This window comes from Coccinella septempunctata, chromosome 1, assembly GCF_907165205.1.
Source record: "Coccinella septempunctata chromosome 1, icCocSept1.1, whole genome shotgun sequence".
In the NCBI taxonomy this organism is placed as follows: Eukaryota; Metazoa; Arthropoda; class Insecta; order Coleoptera; family Coccinellidae; genus Coccinella; species Coccinella septempunctata.
In genome coordinates, this window is record NC_058189.1 from 55463707 (window position 1) to 55483780 (window position 20074).

A 20074-nucleotide genomic window follows, 5' to 3' on the forward strand; every position below is an offset into this window, starting at 1 on the left:
TTCCGTTCACATGGTGATCGGCTTCCTCGGTATTCATAATACCGAAGAATTGTTGACTAGTACTGATGCAAACAACCAAACAGACAGAACTTATTCCATACAATGGGAGAAATAGAACATTATGGATTCAAAACAAATTTTGTAGCGAACTTTGTAGCCAAGGTTGACGAACATCCAATCTGTGAGTATTCTAATTAATGTCACAAGTCGCAAGCTTTCATAACGAATCGCTCGAATTCAGGGTGAACTTCTCAGATGAGAATTCCTTCATGTACAAGATGAAACTATTAACTATTTGGTTTCTTTCCTTCCCTGCATCTAACGAAACAGAATTAATGCAAATTTTTTCGTACAAAATGCTTTCACGCAAATCCACCCGTAATTTTGATGCACTTGCGCAAATAATCCGGGGCCCGAGCCAGATGTTTACGATGTCTTTTTTCCCGAATGCCTGTAGCAGACCCCGTTAGTTGGAGGTAGCTGAATAATGGTGTCCAAAAGGAATTATTAACACGCACCATCTGAAAACATGATTCGGGAAGGGAATTCGTGCTCGTTAATTATGTTTTGTACGGAGCTAAGCCTTTTGATATTTCACAAAGAGGATTATTTTGTCCTTCCTTTTCGAACTGTACTAATTAGGACAAGACTAACTTTCACTGCTCCTTTGGACCAAAGGGAATCTTGCGATCGGCTTTTCGTGTCTGCATGCCGCTTTTCTACACCTATCCATTGGTGAAACTTCGCCTTGAAAAGTTCCAATTTGCGAGGGGAAATACGACACGAGTTTGAGTTTTCTCATTGGTTGTTGCCTGAAAAGTTTCCCTTCTTGATATAACACTCATTAAAATACTGATACTCATCTGATACCCGAATAAGTTAAAAAAAAAATCACCTCGGAGTTTCAAGCTGTATCATATATCTGGTGAAAACGGTTAAAACAATATTTGGGTAGAAATTCTCTAGATTGTTCGCTTATTACATCTATTGCGCACATATATTACTTTCTACTCTCAAATTTTGCACTTGAATTTGTTTTCCCTTTCAAGAAAATATCCTTTGATGGTCTTTCATCCCAAAAAATTAAATAGGTGGACTTCAGTTACTGCCTTGAGATTTGGAATAAAAATGGTTAATTTTATATTGAGTGGTACATGGTGTCCGAGTTAAAGGGTCCCTATACCTAGCTAGAAGAAAAAGTTGAATACAAAATTGGTCTATAATCGATTGAACTTTTATTTTTTATAACCCTCCTCAATACAGCGTGCTGCGTTTTTTCCCTGTTGGTATCAACTTTCTTATTTTAAAAGGAACACCCTGTATATTATTGCATTTTTGAATTCCTTGTCAAATTTTAAGGTAACTTTGGTATGACAACCATGGTCCTATATAGCACTGATTCTGAAATATTCGACTTTTTCCTAAAATTTTAACAGCTGTAGGTGCTCACTAAAATAGCTGATACTAGTTTTCTAATGAATGCATCGAAACCAAATTTTGCCCAGCTCTTGTCAACATATTGAATCATAGGTTACATGTCTATTTTTAGCAATCTGACATACAGGGTCTTCAAAAATTAAAGTTAAAAATTCGAATAGAACCAGTTTCAGTATGGTCGAATAAAATGAAATGTCAACAAATTTTTTTGTTCCCTTCCTATAGGACTCATTTCTTTCATAATTTTCTATTCGTATTTTAAAAATGTTAACGTGCCATTTCATTTTCAAATTAAGTTTCATCAACAATGATAATAATAATTTCAAAACAAGGAATATGTGCTTTCATCAATTGTATGCCATTTATTCAATTTAAAAATATCAGCACCCTAAAATTAATATTTCGACATTATCATCATCGTTTCTGGTTGAATAAGCTAAAAGAAGAACGTTTTTTTCAATATCAAAAACCTATTGTCTCACTGGAGTTCGAATATCATCTTGGATATAGGTAGATGTTCATGAAACATATGGTTAAGTTTCGTGTATTCTGCTTGATATGGGGAACAAATAAAAAAGAAAAAAATCACTGCTGGTCAGTTTACCTGGTTAAATTTCAGTGGACAAAGGGATAAAAATATGAAGAATAAATTCTAGAGGGTGATTTCGAGGAAATGTTGGCTTGTTGAAATTGTAGTTGGAGAATTTAAAATTTTAGGGTTCTCACGAGTTTCTTATTTGATAGCCATTCGGTTTCGTATTCAAAGAAACTTTTATGCATGGTGAGTCTTTGACTCGTTTTTTAACAGTTGATTTCTGAGGTCAAAAGAAACTCTTTTTCCTTTACCATTTTATCCGTATCGCCTCGATTTAAAAGATACAGGCTGTTAACCCTAAAAAATGTTTTTTTTAGTTCTATCTCACAAACGTTTTTATCGAATGAAATGAATTTCGGAATATAATTTTTCATTTATTTGATGAATCTTTTTCGAACACAAGATATCACTCACGTCTTCCAGTTTTTCCATTATGACCATTTACGTACCATAAAAATACCCAAAATTCAAAGAATCCAACTCTCGAAACTAATATGGACGCGATCTGATGAATATTTGAACGTTTTGTAAAATAAAAGTATTCTTCATATTTCCTTGTATGATGCGCCGTTTTCGACTAATTTGATTAAAATCAATAAGTATCTGTGCAATTTGAAAAATTGGGTACTTAGACCGAATGCAACTCTTTTTAAAAGATCCACAGATGTGTAGTCTAACAGATTTAGCTAGTCATTCTGAATGTAATTTTGTTTTTCCAGGGGTGGCACAGCTCATTATGAAAATTTAAAATGGCTATATCTTTTTATCAGGCCCGAATCGGAAAAAATGGTATAGGAAAAAAGTTTTCCTTTCGACCTCAAGGATGTACTGTTAAAATATTTGTACGAGTCAAATACTCACCCTGGATATAGAAAAAGGAGCAACTAACAATCAACAAATGGACATAAATAGGTCAGAAATTTTTGCAAGAAAATATTCAGAATATGAACTTGATTATCGATTGGAAGCCCAGTAAAATAATGGTCCAAAAGGACTACCCATAGCGCCAATCAAGAAATACTTCAGCGTGTACCACAAATCTTGACTTTCCATTCCCAGCATTCGAGAATTCAATCTTATGTTCAATTTCCTGTGTTTTCTTCTATCATTATCGGCACCTCAATAAACATGGAAAACCCTGCCTTCTTCCCGAATACTCATACATCCATTTTCTTGTTTATTTCTGAAAGGAAGGATGTTCCTTCACAAGGTATCCCGACTCTTTCCGCTTGATATCTCATATATATTCCCTTCCTGTCTGGAGATCAACGTGGCGAACGTGATTGAAAACCGCTTTCCCGATAGTCGGCATTAGAAGAAAATAACAGAGTGGAAATAAATAACAATTAACTTCAGCTTAAATACATTCTCCAGTGCCGATTCACGAATTTCAATCTACGTGTATCGGCTTTATCGCCCTGCCGCCGTAAAAGAAAATTAGTTTTTCGTCTAATTACGGGAAATCTTCGAGACGAAGTAAATCGAGACAGGACATTCGGGAAGCTCCGATTAGAGAAATAACAATGAGATTTCAGGCGGGAGGGAAATTCGATCGGCTGTTTTTCGGTTTTCGGATGCAATCGAGATACCGGATTTCTGAAACAGAAATGATTTTTTTTAACAATAGTTATGCTCAGTTAAGGGGAAGTAATACCTCAAGATCTCCATTCAAAAACGGCATTCACTAGATCCTAATTTACGCTTCCAATTTCTTACGTGAAACCTTAATTTTTTTTTTAATTGAAGTTAAAGGACGTCTTGATGTCACCCCGTCTCTTTAGTGTCAATAAAACTTGTTTTCACAATAATTTTTCGAAGGTTTTTCGACATATTTCGATAAAAATAACGACAGGGTGACATCGGCGATTCAATTCTTTATATATTGCAAAGATTTTTATAGCGATACCAAAATTACGCTGAAATACAGGAATAACTGAAAACTATTAAATCTCGTATTAAATATTCCTAACCTTTCTACCTCTCACGTGGTAATTTCTAATTTTCTACTGACTCAGTACGTAATTCAGGCTATTGCTCAAAGATGACGCATTTTTCTATTTGGGGTAGCATCCGTAAAGCATCCAATGTTGATCGTCTTGATCTCGAATCGTATGTACTACTTCCGCTTAAGTCCAACAATGTCCAAACAACAGTGATATCATTATTCAAAAACGAGCTACGAAAAAAAGGGTTTTTTAACGATGAGTTATGAAGAGTAGAGATATGGAGAACGATCGCTGCTTTGAGACCACAGATTATTTGTGCCCTTAAAAATGTACCAATAGGTAGTTCATGCTTTTTCCAATAGCAGCGCTGTCGATCACGGGATGACGAAATTTTGATTCAAACTAGTTGAAGTTGGCTGAGTGAACTGTCTTCCTGGTGACAGATGATTAGAATATTATTATTTTCGATTTTTGATAAGAGAATAACATATGACCATGGTGAAATGTTGAACAGTGCGCTAGTGTAAGAGTGTTTTGGCATCGGAAAGGAAAGAAGAAGAGATAAAATTTCAGAGTGCATTTTTGAGAGAAAATTGGAAAAAACCTTACCTCAAGAATCGACTCGGAATCGATTTTTGTATCAAAAGCAGTTTCGCGATGAAGATATCAAAAAAGATGATGGATGCATTATAAGCGAAGTCGAAATTGTCATTCCTCGTGAGGAGTGGACTCCTCTGAATCTAACCAATAACACTACATGGTTCAGAAGTGTATATTCTTGAAGAATTTTGTTCGCATAACAACAAGAAGGTTGTTCATTTCGAATTGACGCGTAAATCCACACCCCTTATCTATCGCGTAGCGACTCCTATTTTCCCTGTTTTTGGTTCACTTTAAACTAGGCCTCAACTGATTGTAATAGGAATTTATTATTTATTTTGAATTAAATGCTGGAAAAACTGACAATTATACCATTTCGGAATCTCAATGAAACAGGATTTTCCTTGCTTTGGCTCTCAGTTAACCGTATTATTCTTAACGCCACGGTGGGTTGAATTTAGGGAAAAAATAAGCAAAACAGATATTTTTGGGTTATATCTTTGTTTGAAAAAAAAACTATGCATGTGCCGAAAAATCATAAATTACATTCGATATCGCATCTATAGAAGAATATTACAAAAAAATTGGAAATGTCGAATATCTCGAAAACGAAGGTCCTCTACGGGCAGGCACCATAGGTATTATCCATTTATTACACCCTGTATAGTTCATTCACACCTGAGAAAATGTCACGTTGTGCCTGTACATCCTATAGGCACATATTAATACTTTCATTCGATGTATAGGGTGGACAAAATTCGTTGTCCACTGAATCTCGAGAACTATAGCAGATAGAAGAAAACCGATGATACATTTTCGAGCTCTTTTTCGGAGAAACAAAGAATGGTGAAAACCGCAGTCTCCTACGATACTTCGTTTTTGAGACTTTGAGTTTGACAATTTCGTAAAGTTCTCCTAACTTTTTCGACCTTGATGATACAAATCTGAAACTTGAACCTTCTACAGGCACTCTTTTACGTAGAATCCACTGATGATCTCAAAATATTTTTTTATTTCGAATCATTAGGTGAACTCTCATTTTTTTTAAATGCAAACTTTTATTGAATTTCTTATTTTTGAATTGAAAAAGAATCTTTTGTTAGTAGATTCTACGTATGAAAACGCCTAAGAAGGTTCAAGATTCAGATCTGTAACTTCAAAGACAAAAAAGTTATGAAAAATTTTCGGAATCGTCAAAATCTCAATTTTTGTTTATAACTCGAAATCTAAAAATGATAAGCCGATTCTGTTTTCAGATTTGAATTAGTCACGAAAAAGGAGATCGAGAATTTTTCATCCGTTTTCTTCTAGCTGCTATAGTTCTCGAGATCCCCTCAGTAGACAACGAATTTTACCCACCCTGTACAGTATCTCAATATTTCAAAGGTTCTTTACCGGGTTAGATTCCAATTCTTTCATTTTTTTAATAGTTGATGTTCCTACATATATTAAAATATAATGATATGCACTCAAAGACTTTCAGTGTAATACTCGCAAAAAAAAATCGAAATTCAAATCATAACCGTTGTTCAATCAGCGTTTAACCATTGTTTTATGTTCCCGTTTTAACAGTCTCCTAAGACGCCAGACCGAATACTAATGCGACGAAGTAAACGATCGAATACCCCTTTCTGCTTCCACACCGGCAAGAGGAATATCATCCCTTTTCTAATTTCCACCGAGGCAACCGAGAATAGAATGCTCAATCTTTCCCTATTCCTCGCATTCTCCGCGAGATCGTGCCTCTAGACCACGTCATTCATCCAGACTGCGTCAGGTTTGTTTTTCCGGCTTCGTACGGACTTTATTGGCTGAAATTCCACACAAAAGGCTTTCAATAACGCGGAGTGGAAAGTCCGTTGTTCTAAGGCGAACGCCAGCTGTTGCCTGACGTTTGTGGAGATCGATCGCGGGTCGGGAAATTCGCCTTGGATTTATACGAATTCGATGAATTTTCCCCGTTCTGATGGATATTTCCTCGATTGTATTTATGCGATGGTTCGGCAGAAAATTAGGATTTTTGGCTTTTCGAAAATTTAGCAGTACCTACTCGGTTGATTGTACGTCATAGATTTATTGAATATTCAAGATGTCACATGTCAAGAGACACCTGTTTACTGTTATACAGGGTGTTAAGTGATCATAGGGCAAAAATTCAAGAGGATATTCCATGGACTATTCTAAGGATATTTCCTGCATTCTATGGTCTGCGGTATGACCCTCTCCTCCGAGGAAGATAGTTCTGTACGCCATTATTCTATTTTGTGCAACATCTAAGGTCATCAGTTTATACTAGGCCAGTAGAAGATGTGGATGATTTAAAAGATCGGATGATTTGTTGTAACTCAATAAAAAACGACCATGTCGTCGTTCTATAACTAGAGGCAGTTTCTTAAAAATAGGCTTCATATGAAGTCTTTTATATGGTTATAGGACTCAGGTTTTTGACCTGAAGATGGCTATAGCCGGAACATATGTCAGCACAAACCCATAAAGAGTTTTTTCAAAAATAATCGAAGGATAAAATATCCTCAAATTACCTCTTGAATTCTTGTATGAAATGCAGGCTGACAACAGTACAGACAAAAATTTATATATTAATATAGCTGGAATAAAAATATGGCATACATTTTATACAAAATATCACAAACATATATTAAACAAGTCAGTTTTTTCAACTCTTTCGAGTTTGGTTTATACCGGGAGTACCTTTATCGACAAACACTCGAAAATTTATTCGGTTTTATACGAAGGCGTAGAGGGTCCAAAGATATATTTTATCTTCAATCCCGACTTCTGAGTCGAAATCTCGAGATCCCGAGATATAAGTCGGGATTATAACCTATAACTTTCAAATTCAACGCAGTCATCATTTCTTCGAGGTTATGAAAATAAAACACGCTAAAAGTTGGGCAAAGTCAAATTTTTATTATATCGATGGTGAAAAAAACCAGGATAGTCAAGAATTTTGTTGTCGAAAGGCGTTCTGACAAATAATGATTTCATTTTGAAAAAATCAGGATGATACATTTTCTACAGATTCAAATAGACCATAAATATAAGTACCATGTTTGTTTTTATTAATGATTTTCAAGTTATTGAACGAAATTTGATTTTGTCTCAATCCTACTGTGACCTGTGCTAGAACTTCGTTTTCCATAATATTGATTGTGTAATAAGCAAAACAAAAGAATATGCGAAAATTCTGGAAAAAGTTATTGTACCAAGGACGGAAAACTGTCTTTTACAATGGAGCCTGCAAATTGATAGCCGAGGCGCAGCCGTGGACAGCAAACAGGCGACACAATATAGACAGTTTTTTGCCGAGGCGCATATGACATTTTTTCGTCGATCTCACATACCTTTATGAAAGTTAGAAGTTACCAGTTTTATGTCCTCATCTAGGAGTCCTTAATTGCCAATTCCCTGAGCTCTGTGAAGTGTTACTATTATCTATATAGGTATCACTATCCATTCTCGATTATACTGAACACTAACATTCAAGCCACAAACCTAATTCACTGGTCAAATCTAGCCGATTTTGTAAAGAATTAATTTGACAACATCAAATGACAATTGATGTCACAGTCACTTATGTTTTCATCAGATTCTGTATTCACAAAATTGATTCAATCACCATAGGATCTAATATATTGCGTAGTGACGAACAGCCGGACGAAAAGTGAATCAGGACGAAAAGTACTCGCCTGTCATTTTTTGTTCAGGTCGACGAAAAAGGTATTTTTCGTGACTTCCTAGTCAGAATACGATGGAATTGACATACAGAATATATTATCAAAAAGTGATTGTTACATCCAAGTTTGTAGGAAAAGTCAGTCTGCGAAAATAATGAATAATAGATTCTAACAAATGCTCTATAGCTGAATTATATTTCTTCAATTTCCTGAAAGAATCGTTATATTCAACTTGACTTCGTGAGTTGTAGGTTATAATCATCCCTTCTACGCCTTCGTAGTTTCAAGCTATAAATTGAGAATTGCGTTTCAGGTGCTATCTTCGGGGGACTGCTCAAATGTTTATGAAACTATTCTTTTACACCGTGTACAACCAATAACCAATATAACTAGCAAGATTACATACACACAGCTGAACTAAAAATTTATCATGAACCTGGATAACCGAGGCCTTTGAGAGCCTACTCACATTATATGATATGATGTGTGGCTTATACAAGAAGTAGAACTTCTAGCACCTTCTCTTTCAATAGCGGTTTATTTGGAACATTATTTTAACTCATATTAAGTGAAGTGAATAACTGACCTGAAGATTACCGTTGACTTGAATTTAAATTTCCTTCTCTTAAATCCGAAAAATTCTCATTGCACCAAAAATATTCGTTAGCAAACAGCGACTGAAAGTAAAACTCAGTCAATGGCTTTAACTTTCACCTGCCCTGCTTACTCGAATGCAAAATAGCCAAGCACACATACCACCTCAGCGAAATAACATAGCCAGCTCGTGCGTGGAATTCCCAACACAGTAGTGTACAAAGACACAAATTAATTTATGACATTTTCCTTCCTCTGTTTCCAGGGAAGGGTGAAACCCCCCACGTGAGCAATACAAAGTAGTCTGGTATCATATTCCGCCTCTACCTCTACGACATATGCTCCATTGGACAATGAGAGGAAGTTGAGTGTTACTCTAGGTGTTGATTTCAAAACGTTTAATTTTATTGGCTTCTGTTGGGGCCGCTAATGGTTGAAATGACCGCCCTCTATATCTTCCCTGTTGGGGTAGTTGGAGAGTTTCTAATAATGCTTGTCAGCGCTATGTGTAACGAATTGATGATTGATTATAGTCTGGCTTAATGATGAGCGGCAAATTGGCGATTGTTTTCAGAGTAGCAAAAACTGGCTGATGAGAATATAATTGTTCAGCGTGAAGTTTTTTTCCATTGTGCGGTTTTCGTCGATGACGGTGAATTTTTATCATTGCAGTTGGAGATTTGGAATCGCCCTTTGTATGAAGATGTGATGAACTTTTGTACAGAACTTTTTATTGATAAACAATTGCATTTTCTCAAAAGCGTGCGTATTTTTCTACAGAGAATGCAGTCACCTTCTTGGTTTTGCCATCATATTTAATTGATATCAATATTAGAAGTTATAGTAAAATGACGAGTAATAATAAAGAGGGAACTGTCATCCGGTAATTTCAAAATTAAATGAATGAACGTTTCTATGCAGTCTCTGTTTCTGTGTGTTGACAATTAATGTCAAACAAAAAGCCACAATTCAGAAGATTTTCAAAAATAGATTTTTCGTCTGATGAAGGAGTCTGATATAGACTCCGAAACGTTACAACTTATAATTATAATTTCAACGTTATTTATTTTCAGTTCATTGTCAGGCAACAATTTTTTCTAGTTAATTTGCTTCTGACAAATTAGTGCAAGAATTTACGGAGGAGCAAATCGTTGATTTCATTTTTAATTGATTTTGTTTCAGAGATTGGGAGTGAAAACCCTAAAAAGTTTATGAAGAAATGCAGAATCCTCCCAGAATAAATTTCAATCGATATCTGAGTAATAATAAACAGAATTATTGATGAAATGAATTGTTTCGATTATTTGGTATTACCAACTTTCTTTAACTGGTTCAAAATTGTTTTCTCTTCACTGTCCGAATCCTTTCTTCGAAGAATTTTTCTATCAATCAATTTATGATTAGTCGAAGGAAATTGAATAAAGTATTGCTGTGTTTCTAAGCACCATGACGTTTTATAGAGATAATATCAGCTATCAAAAATGTAGATGACTACCGAAAGCAGTTGTGAAGTGTACAGGGTGGGCGAAATTCGTTGTCCACTCGAGAACTATATGAGCTAGAAGAAAACGTATCGAACATTTTTAAGCTATTTTTCAGAGAAACAAGGAATGGTGAAAACCGTAGCTTCCTACGATTCTTTGTTTTTGAGTTATCAGCAGAAAATGAGATTTTGACCAACTTTTTTGTCTTTGATGTTACAGATCTGAAACTTGAATCTCCTCAGGCACTTTTATACGTAGAATCGATTGACAACAGATTTTTCTCCAATTCAAAAATAACAAATTTAAAAAGCGTTTGCATTTAAAATAACGAGAGATTCGAAATGAGAAAATATTTTGATCCCGTCAGTGGATTACGTAGAAAACTGTAGAAGGTTGAAGTTCCAGATCAGTGTACAGAGTGTACACTGATCTACAGAAATGTTTTTTCAAATATTCAAATGAAAGAATTTAAGTGCAATTTGATTGATATTAATATGACATTATTGTCATTTTTGTGAGATAACTGAAAAATATATAATATAAGTCCAGAAAGACTTTCCCCATGTTAGTCTCGACTTGCTTCAGGGACTTTTCAAATGGAACTGAAATTTTGCGTTTAGTTAAATTTTTTTTGACTGTTTTGCGTCTTCACAAGAGTGAGTCTTTGACTCGTAAAATTTTTCAACAGTAGATCCTTGAGGTCAAAAGAAAGACTTCTTTCCTACAACATTTTTCCCGATTCGGACCTGATAAATAGATATAGCAATAGTTATGTCTTCTTATCTTTTTTATCGGCATTATGAAAACTTAAAATATTAAGTTTTCATGATGAGCTGCGCCACCCCTGGAAAAACAAAATTACCTTCAGAGTAACTAGCTGAATCTGTAACACTGCACATCTGTGGAACTTTTAAACAGAGTTGCATTCAGCACAGTTCCCAATTCTTCAAATTTCACAGTTACTTTTTAGATTTTGAACATCAAATTACCCGAAAACCCGAAATTGTACGAGAAAATATGAAGAATACTTTTATTTTACAAAACGTTTAAACTTTCATTAGATATCGTCCAACTTAGTTTCAAGTCTTGGTTTCTTTGAATTTTTGGAATTTTTATAGTACGTAATGGTCATAAAGAGAATACTGAAAGACGTTGGTGATATCTTGTGATTAATCAAATAAATGAAAAACTATATTCCGAAATTTATTTCATTAAATAAAACCGTTTGTGAGATAATATTTTTTATGGTTTTTCAACAGCTTTGTATCTTTTAAACCGAGCCGATTCGGAAAAAATGGTAAATTAATAAAGTGTTTCTTTTGACCTCACGAATCTACTGTTGAAATATTGATACGAGTCAAAGACTCACCCTGTATATCAGTGACACATTCTCACTAAACTAAATTTAAACCCCCATTAGTTCTGCAGCAGCTCCTTCAGTAGTTTTTTCACACTTTTTGCAGATTTCATTTTGAAAAGTTAATAAAATGTCTCACAAAATCGAGCATAATCTTTCGATCACAAAAAGAATTGTTGCTTTCTTTTAGATCCTTTTCTATTGAAATCCCCTTTTTCTGAGAAATATATTCCAACCTCATACTGCTCCTGTGGCATGCATACAGTAATCGATGTAAAGTTTCATTCGGAAACACTTCGAGCAACTATCGATCTTAACCATCAAAGTGGGCAATAAATGGCCAGAATATGATTAAGTGGTTTCACACAGTCATCTAAATTGAACATATGTGTAGCTGGAGGAAGGGCCGCAGGAGGGACAAAAGCGCACAAAGGGAGAAACGTTATTGCTGCCAAGTCCAGGTCGGTCATTGTTCTCGAATCACTTAGAAGCTTGATTGCACACGTGTCCACTTACCGGAATACAAGGGTAGGTGCACCCGGTATGCAATTTCTGACCGAATACCGAAAGTCAGGGTTGTATTTCGAACGAGAACGTGGAGGGAACTGAATTTAAACTTAACCATACTATTTTCCTCTGTGTTACAGCTATTGTTTGGAGGATATTTTGGGAGAAGCATGCATCTAGCCTCCTATGCTCTCTGTAGCATTTGATACTAAAGAAATAAGAAATATTTTTTCGATATTCCGAAAAATGCAGATCCAATCAGATATTTCGAAGGTTCACGTAAAATTTGGTCCTCGTATGGCTGAAGGTTCTGAGATTCTTATGATTTTCTTCGTCAATCTAAACAAATATGATATTTCACGTACTTATTTCCAAACGAAAAGTCTACTATTCTTGAAGGCAAAATTCGTTGTCTACTGACAGGATCTCGCGAACTATAGCAGCTAGAAGAAGACGGATGACACATTCTCGAGCTCTTGTTTTCGGAGAAACAAAAAATGGTGAAAACCGCAGCCTGCTACGATACTTCGTTTTTGAGTTTGACAATTTCCTAAAGTTCCCATAACTTTTTGTCTTTGAAGTTACAAATCTGAAACTTGAACCTTCTACAGGCACTTTCTTACGTAGAATCCACTGATGAGCTCAAAATAATTTTTCATTTCTAATCATTAGGTGAACTTTAATTTTTTTTAAATGCAAACTTTTAATGAATTTGTTATTTTTGAATTGGAAGAAAATCTTTCCTCAGTAGATTCTACGTATGAAAGTGCCTCAGAAGGTTCAAAATTCAGATCTGTAACTTCAAAGCTGAAAGAGTTATGAGAACTTTTCTTAATCGTCAAAATCTCAATTTTTGTTTATAACTCGAAATCTAAAAACGATAGGCCGATTCTGTTTTCAGATTAGGATTAGTCATAAAAAAGAGCTCGAGAATATGTCATCCGTTTTCTTCTGGCTGCTATAGTTCTCGAGATCCCCTAAGTAGACAACGAATTTTGCCCACCCTGTACTTTTCGTCCGCATACACTTTTCGTCCGCAGACTCTTTTCGTCTGGTTGTTCGTCACTAAGATACCAATAGAGGAACGATTGAATCAATTTTGTGAATACAGAATTTGATAAAAACATGAGTGCCTATGACAATAATTGTCATTTGCTGTTGTCAAATTAATTCTTCACGAAATCTGCTAGATTTCACGAGAATTAGGTACGTGGTTTGAATGTTAGTGTTCATAATAATCAAGAATGGATAGAAATAGATACCTATAAGTGACACTACTGCAGAGCTGAAGGAATTTACGAGTATACGGCAATCTAGATGAGACCATCAAGGGGATAACTGCTTGCTTTCAATAAAATGTATTTGTGTCTGAAATTTAGGCGAGAAACTGCAATATCATGCTACTATAGTGCCTAAACATTTTCTGTGAAGATTTTTCGTAGGAATGATTCAAAAACTATAATTTCATTTGAAAATAATTTCACTGTTGCGTCCAAGTTATTGAGCAGGTTGTGCCATCTTTAGTGGACTGTACTTACGAGTAAGCAGGGGCTGCAAAAAAAAAATTATACGCAAGGCCTACACAATTTTTTTTACACTGAATCACCCCTTGATATTTTGGCAACAATTCATTCATACTCTGTACTATCTCAATTCTCAATAAATAATTCAAATAATGTTAAAATAAAATCTGTATTTGAACCTTTGATCTTTTTAATTTCTTCATAAACGAATTCTGCGGATTTTCGCATCCATGAAAAAGGGATTTTGTATGTTCGATTGTCTGATGATACTGCCGTCAAATATCTATGGAATATTGATCTTCCAATACCACCCTGTTCGTTTCATCAATCTCTGTGTATCCTGTGTACAATATCGCAGGTAATAAATGGCTTGCGATAAAGGGCATTCATAGCAGACATTGTGTGAATGTCGATTAATTCAGGAAACGATTATTGCAACGATGAATTTTCTAGATGAAAGGGTAACAAAATATTTATATCTTTTTCAGATACCGAGTTTCAAATAGTCCGATTCATTGTACTCCATTTTCTCTGATTATTCATTGATACACATGAGTTATGTCTATCACTTACATTTGTTTAGATACGTACCAATTATAAGTGAAATACATAATTGGAAAGTGTACAGGGGCAAAATTCGTTGTCTACTGGGAGGATTTCGAAAACTATAAGAGCTAGAAGAAAACAGATGACACATTTTCTAGCTCTTTTTCAACTAAACAAAGAATGGTGATAACCGTAGCTTTCTACGATTCTTTGTTTTTGAGTTAGTAGCAAAACATGAGATTTTGTCGATTTCTCAAAGTTCTCATAACTCTATTGTCTTCTTATAAATCTGAAACTTGTACCTTTTCAGGCACTTTTTACGTAGAATCTACTGACAAAAAGATTTTTTCCAATTCAAAAATAGCAAATTCAATAAAAGTTTGCATTTAAAAAACCAAAGTTCGTCTGATGATTCGAAAAGAAAAAATATTTTAAGCAGTGGATTCTACTTGAAAAAGTGCCTGTAGAAGGTTCAAGTTTCAGGTCTGTGACTTCAAAGACAAACATTTTTCGAAATGGTCAAAATCATATTTTTTGCTGATAACTCAAAAACGAAGAATATCGTAGGAGGCTACGGTTTCACCATTCTTTGTTTCTCTGAAAAATAGCTCGGAAATGTTTCATCCGCTTTCTTCTAACTGCTATAGTTCTCGAGATCCCCTCAGTAGACAACGAATTTTTCCCACCGTGTATATCTTTCCACACTCAGCTTCATTAATATTCGAATAGAACTGCCAAAAAAACCTCGTTAAAATATTTTCATACAATTGAATATAGAATATATGTGAAAATCTTATATAGGTAGCAGAAAAAATTCTTTTTCGAAATTATCATGACTTTTAATGCCAGCATTGATCTAACCTATGACAGACTGACTTTTCAATTTATTGATGGAATCAAATGAATTATTTATGTGACTGCCACTTCCACACATTCAACACATGTTATTTACTGAGCACTCTTCAAAACAAGAGTAACCCTAATAGGCAGCATTTCATTATTCTCCACCCTCATTACTAAATTCATATGTTTCGTTCAATCAGATCAATGAAACCACTGAGCATGTGAAATTATTTACACTTGATCGCGCCAATTCAGCTCTCTAACCGTTGTGTTTGTTGGGAATTCACAAAAGGGAAGGGTGGTGTTTGGATAGCACTCGTGTCCAAAATTTTCAATTAGAAAAAGTGCCACAGAAATAGCAATTGTGCGTATGGCAGAATGTTTTCGTATAGGCAATCAATTATATATACAATGTTTACCCCAGAAAGGGTGAGCATTTGGCGAAATAACTGTTTCTGAGAATGATGGATAATGACGACTCCTGTTCCATTACAATGGATACATGTTTATGATATTAAAGGTATTTTAACTCGTTTCAGGAGAGGAATAAGAATATGACAACAACAAGATATTTGAATTCTGGAAACAAGATATTCCTTAATGTATGACTCTGAGAGAAAGCTCATTCTTGGAAATTATTGAGTCTTAAGCCAGTTTGTAACAGCCAAGAGTTCTCTGGAGAATTCTCTAGAAAATTCTCGCAAGAAAACGGCAGAAATTATTTTGTATGCAACTGAACAGAGAATTCTACCGAAAGTGCGTATGTAACGGTAAGGAATTCACGGCGCATGAATTCTCGAGTAAATTTTCTAGAGAATTCTCGGCTGTTGCAAACGGGCTTTAAACGACAAGAATTGCTCACTGCTAATAAACAATAAAATCAGTCATCATGAAGTGGCATTCATCAAAATGAGAGCAAAATTAGTGCTCAGTTTGTTCGAAATTTATTCTATACTTCATTCACTTTTATTTTAGCAGTCGGTTGGCCATGGATATTTGACACATTTCACTCTGTATAGTACGAAAATGTGGGGTTATGAAGCTTGTCAAAACATTTTTGGGTTTTAAATCAACGCTATGTTGCCCGTTCTACGTAAAAGTTTCTGTTATTACGTATTTTATCACTATGTCGAATCTCTTCGGAAAATATGTGACGAACATAATTGAAGTTTATAAAAACTGATTGAAGTCATACCAAATCCTGTTATTTGCATGGAAAATACAAGAGATCAGTATAATATCATAATATGCACCAGCTTGAGGAGAGTTAATGTTCGTTATCTTCTTTGGCTTACATCATTTGTATATTTCAAAAATATGAACTCGAAGATGAAATGCATATGATGTAGTGGTTTGGAATAGGTTTCTCCCGAAGGAATTAACAGATAATTACAAGAATGTTAAATTCTTCAACAAAAATCATCTTGCATCAATATAAGTAAAAATAATTGAAGGAAGTTTCAAGTTAAGATGAACCTTTGACCAAAAATTTCACATGAATAAACAAGTAACAGGGCAACTTGAGCGTATTTGTGGCTATTCATCTTAATACATTGATGTAATAATAATAATTATAGGTATTTATTAGTACCTTAAGACATTTACATTGTATAGGACAAGTCAAATGAAAAATAGAAAAATCCATTTTAGGGAACTTATTGTCCGATGACATTTATCGAAAATCCTGTAGTAAACTTTTCGCATTAATTCACTCAAACATAAAATTCTCAAATGCCACCACTTTTTTGGGTCTCCCAATAGAAGGAAATTGTTTGTCATCCTCTTCATTCACAATCTTTTTGATTGTGGAAATATTCAGCTGAAATACAAGTCGCTTAGATTCAGATGAAACATTATATAAATTCTCTTACATTGAATATGTTCGCTACCGTCTGACGTATTGTAGATTTCAGAATATCAGGGTGTAACTATTTGAATGAGTGGACCTGAATTCTAAATAGCACTTCTTGAAACCCTGTCTTTTTTTCAATCACTTTCGGCATTTTCGTAATAAAAATTGATATTAGTTGTGGCAACGTGGCAACATTAACGACATTCCATGAGTGCCAACCTTACTTCGTTCTAGTTACAAAAACTTGAGAAAATTATTTCATGGCCAACCGACTGCTAAAATAAATTTGAATGAAGTATATATATTCGTTGTGTTGTCAATTCCTTTTCGTTTCAATACCGAAAAAAAGTCCATTAGTTATTAAACTACCAACAACTTTGGAAACAATCTGTACTTAGAAAACTATGGAATAGGTACTTTATTTGATGGTTTAATAAGTAATAAGACCATTACATACCATAAAAATACCGAAAATTGAAGAAATCAAACTCTGAAAACCAAGTTGGACGCTATCTAATGAATACTTGACCAATAATCTGCTGTTGAAATATTTGTACGAGTCAAATACTCACCCTGTATTTTGCTTCTACATCTCTCTCTCTCCAGGGTGTCAAATCTGAAGACGCAGAATTTTCTCATTGAAACTTAATATGTCTATATCTTTCTATCAGGGCCGAATGTAGGGAAAAAGTGTTTTTTTTTGACATAATGTTGAAATATTTGTATGAGTCTGTATAGGGTGGTTTGAAAGTTCTGAGTGACCTTTGATCCTGGATTAATTCGATATTAAAATACCATAATTAATTTCAGGTCAATGTCGTACTGCCCTCGGGATGGAAGAGGGTAAAATTCCAGATCACGCAATAAGTGCCAGTTCCTCCTACGAAGCGAAAAGTGTAGGACCACAAAATGCAAGGTAAGAACCACCCCCCACCCTCCAACAAACATCATTTTTCTCCGCTCAACAACAGACCAAGATTTTTCGGTCCAACCAGTTCGCTGTTGTTGAAAAAACATTTTTCTACCGTCCAAACACCGCGAAATTCTAGGCGTGCGTTCGGCCGACGGTTGAACATTATTTTATAAATGATGTGTATCCACACGAGGGGTACACTCCCCCAATTCAATTTCGGCAGAGAGCAACCCCGACCTTTAATACGTACAGTCATCATATGCAGCATATGGGGTTTGGTGGGACTGATATGCGTATGATCCTTGCTAAACTTGGCAGAAACCGCTTTCATTCCGAAATATGAATAGGGGTAGGCTTTATCATAAGACAAAACAGTCCTATACAAATCTCTTCGCGAAATCTCTTCGTGAGGCATTGAATCTCGTTAACCTGGACAGTTTTGGGAAAACCACAACAGCCTCTGACATAATTGGTTGAATTCAACAAGCCTGTTTTCATCCATTTCTAATGGGTAATCTTTTGAACTGAGAAAGGGGTATGATTAATACGAACCCTTGTTACTATACATACATCTTCCAAAAATTTGCTGGAACTACCAAGACATGTTGGGATGAATGTGTTGAACGAATTAAGAGTCTGTACGGTGAAGGTACACTCTCTCTTTGATTACCGCAACATGACCGCAACATGCGGTTCTTGCAATTGGTGAACTTGAGCTAATCCATATGTGCTGCCATCTCCACTCACAGAGTTAAAGAAGTGAATTGAGTTTTCTGTCAGATGGCGGTGGGGTGTAATCCTTCACCGTACCGACTACTGACATCCAATAAATTCGATCCATGTGAGTGATTTTAGTTTCCTAGTTCGATTGAGACCCTAATTTTTGGTGATGTTATATCAGCGGAAGTTATGTATTTGAATTGAGTTTGTCCAGAATGATAAATAATATCCAAATTCAATTGGTGCCTATTCGAATAAAAATCCTACGTGTATTTATGCCTGATTTTATATGATGTGGGGTAATTGATGATTTAAAATTCATTGTTGGATTTATTAGGCTAATTGCATCATTTTGAACTAATCCAATAGCCCAATATATTTTATATCAGTTGCGAAAAATATTTCAAACGTCATTGAATATTGAATTTTTGTCATAACAATCATGACTGAAATTTACTTCAGTCAGAATAGTTTTCAAACTCATTTTAAAAGTTTTCTATAAAGTTTGAAAAGGTATTCAATATTCATAAATAAATTTCTCCTCGTGCTCATTGAATACGTGAAAAATTCAGATAATCTGTATAGGAGGTTTTCAAGCAGAAAGTTCATAGTGTAGTGAAAACAGTACATCAGTATTATTTGATAATTGGTATGTTAGTACAAAAGCAGTACCAAGTTCTGATTTTCAAAGGAGGATTTTTTTTAAAATAATCAACTACATATTTGGTCAGTCATATCACGACATTAATATGAACTTTTCCTTTAAATTTTGTGGCAAGAAAAATGATTCGAAATTATTTCTAATCTCGACAATGACAAAAGTTTATTCATCTACCCATGGGCCACACAACACAGGTTATTCTGTGCATCGGTTTCTAAATCGTTGTGTGGTCCTTTTTGTCTGTTTATAATGCTGTCAACCTGTTATTGTAAAAATTTGAGACAAATAAACAAATGATGATGATGATGATAATGATGAAAAACAACCGGATGGCAGGGATGCAGAAAACATTATTTCTGCATATTCATAGTAGTTCACTGAAAATGCTGAATGCGATATTCTGGGTGCCCAATGGTCAACACAAGTATCGAGTATCACATAATCGAATGCGAAGTCAAGATTCAAATTGTGAGATTATGTCACAAGTGAGGGAGAACTCTTTTTGATATACTACTAATAAATACAGTACAATCGCGTTAATATGAACACGCGATCATATGAATCACTCCGTAATATGAACACAAATTTTTTTTTATGGACTATTCTGTAATATGAACAAAATAGAATCTCACTAGTATGAACTTGTAGTAACTAGTGTATTTTATTCCAAGGAATGAATTTGTTTTCACGATTTATCGTTAGTTTGATTGAGATACTTACCCTGGAGAACATACATGAAAAAGCGGCTTTATCGAAATTTTTCGCGAAGAAGACTCAGTCTAAAATAACATTTTTCTCCAC

At 34.8% G+C, this 20074-nt stretch overlaps 1 protein-coding gene across 1 annotated transcript in view; it reads left to right on the plus strand.

The window, feature by feature from the left end:
* The window catches only part of LOC123320158 (discoidin domain-containing receptor tyrosine kinase B-like), a 364297-nt gene that overhangs the window by 68206 nt on the left and 276017 nt on the right, over nt 1–20074 (plus strand). The window contains exon 2 of the mRNA XM_044907363.1: nt 17790–17895. Coding sequence (XP_044763298.1) covers nt 17790–17895 — 106 coding nt within the window. The remainder of the gene's footprint in view (nt 1–17789; nt 17896–20074) is intronic.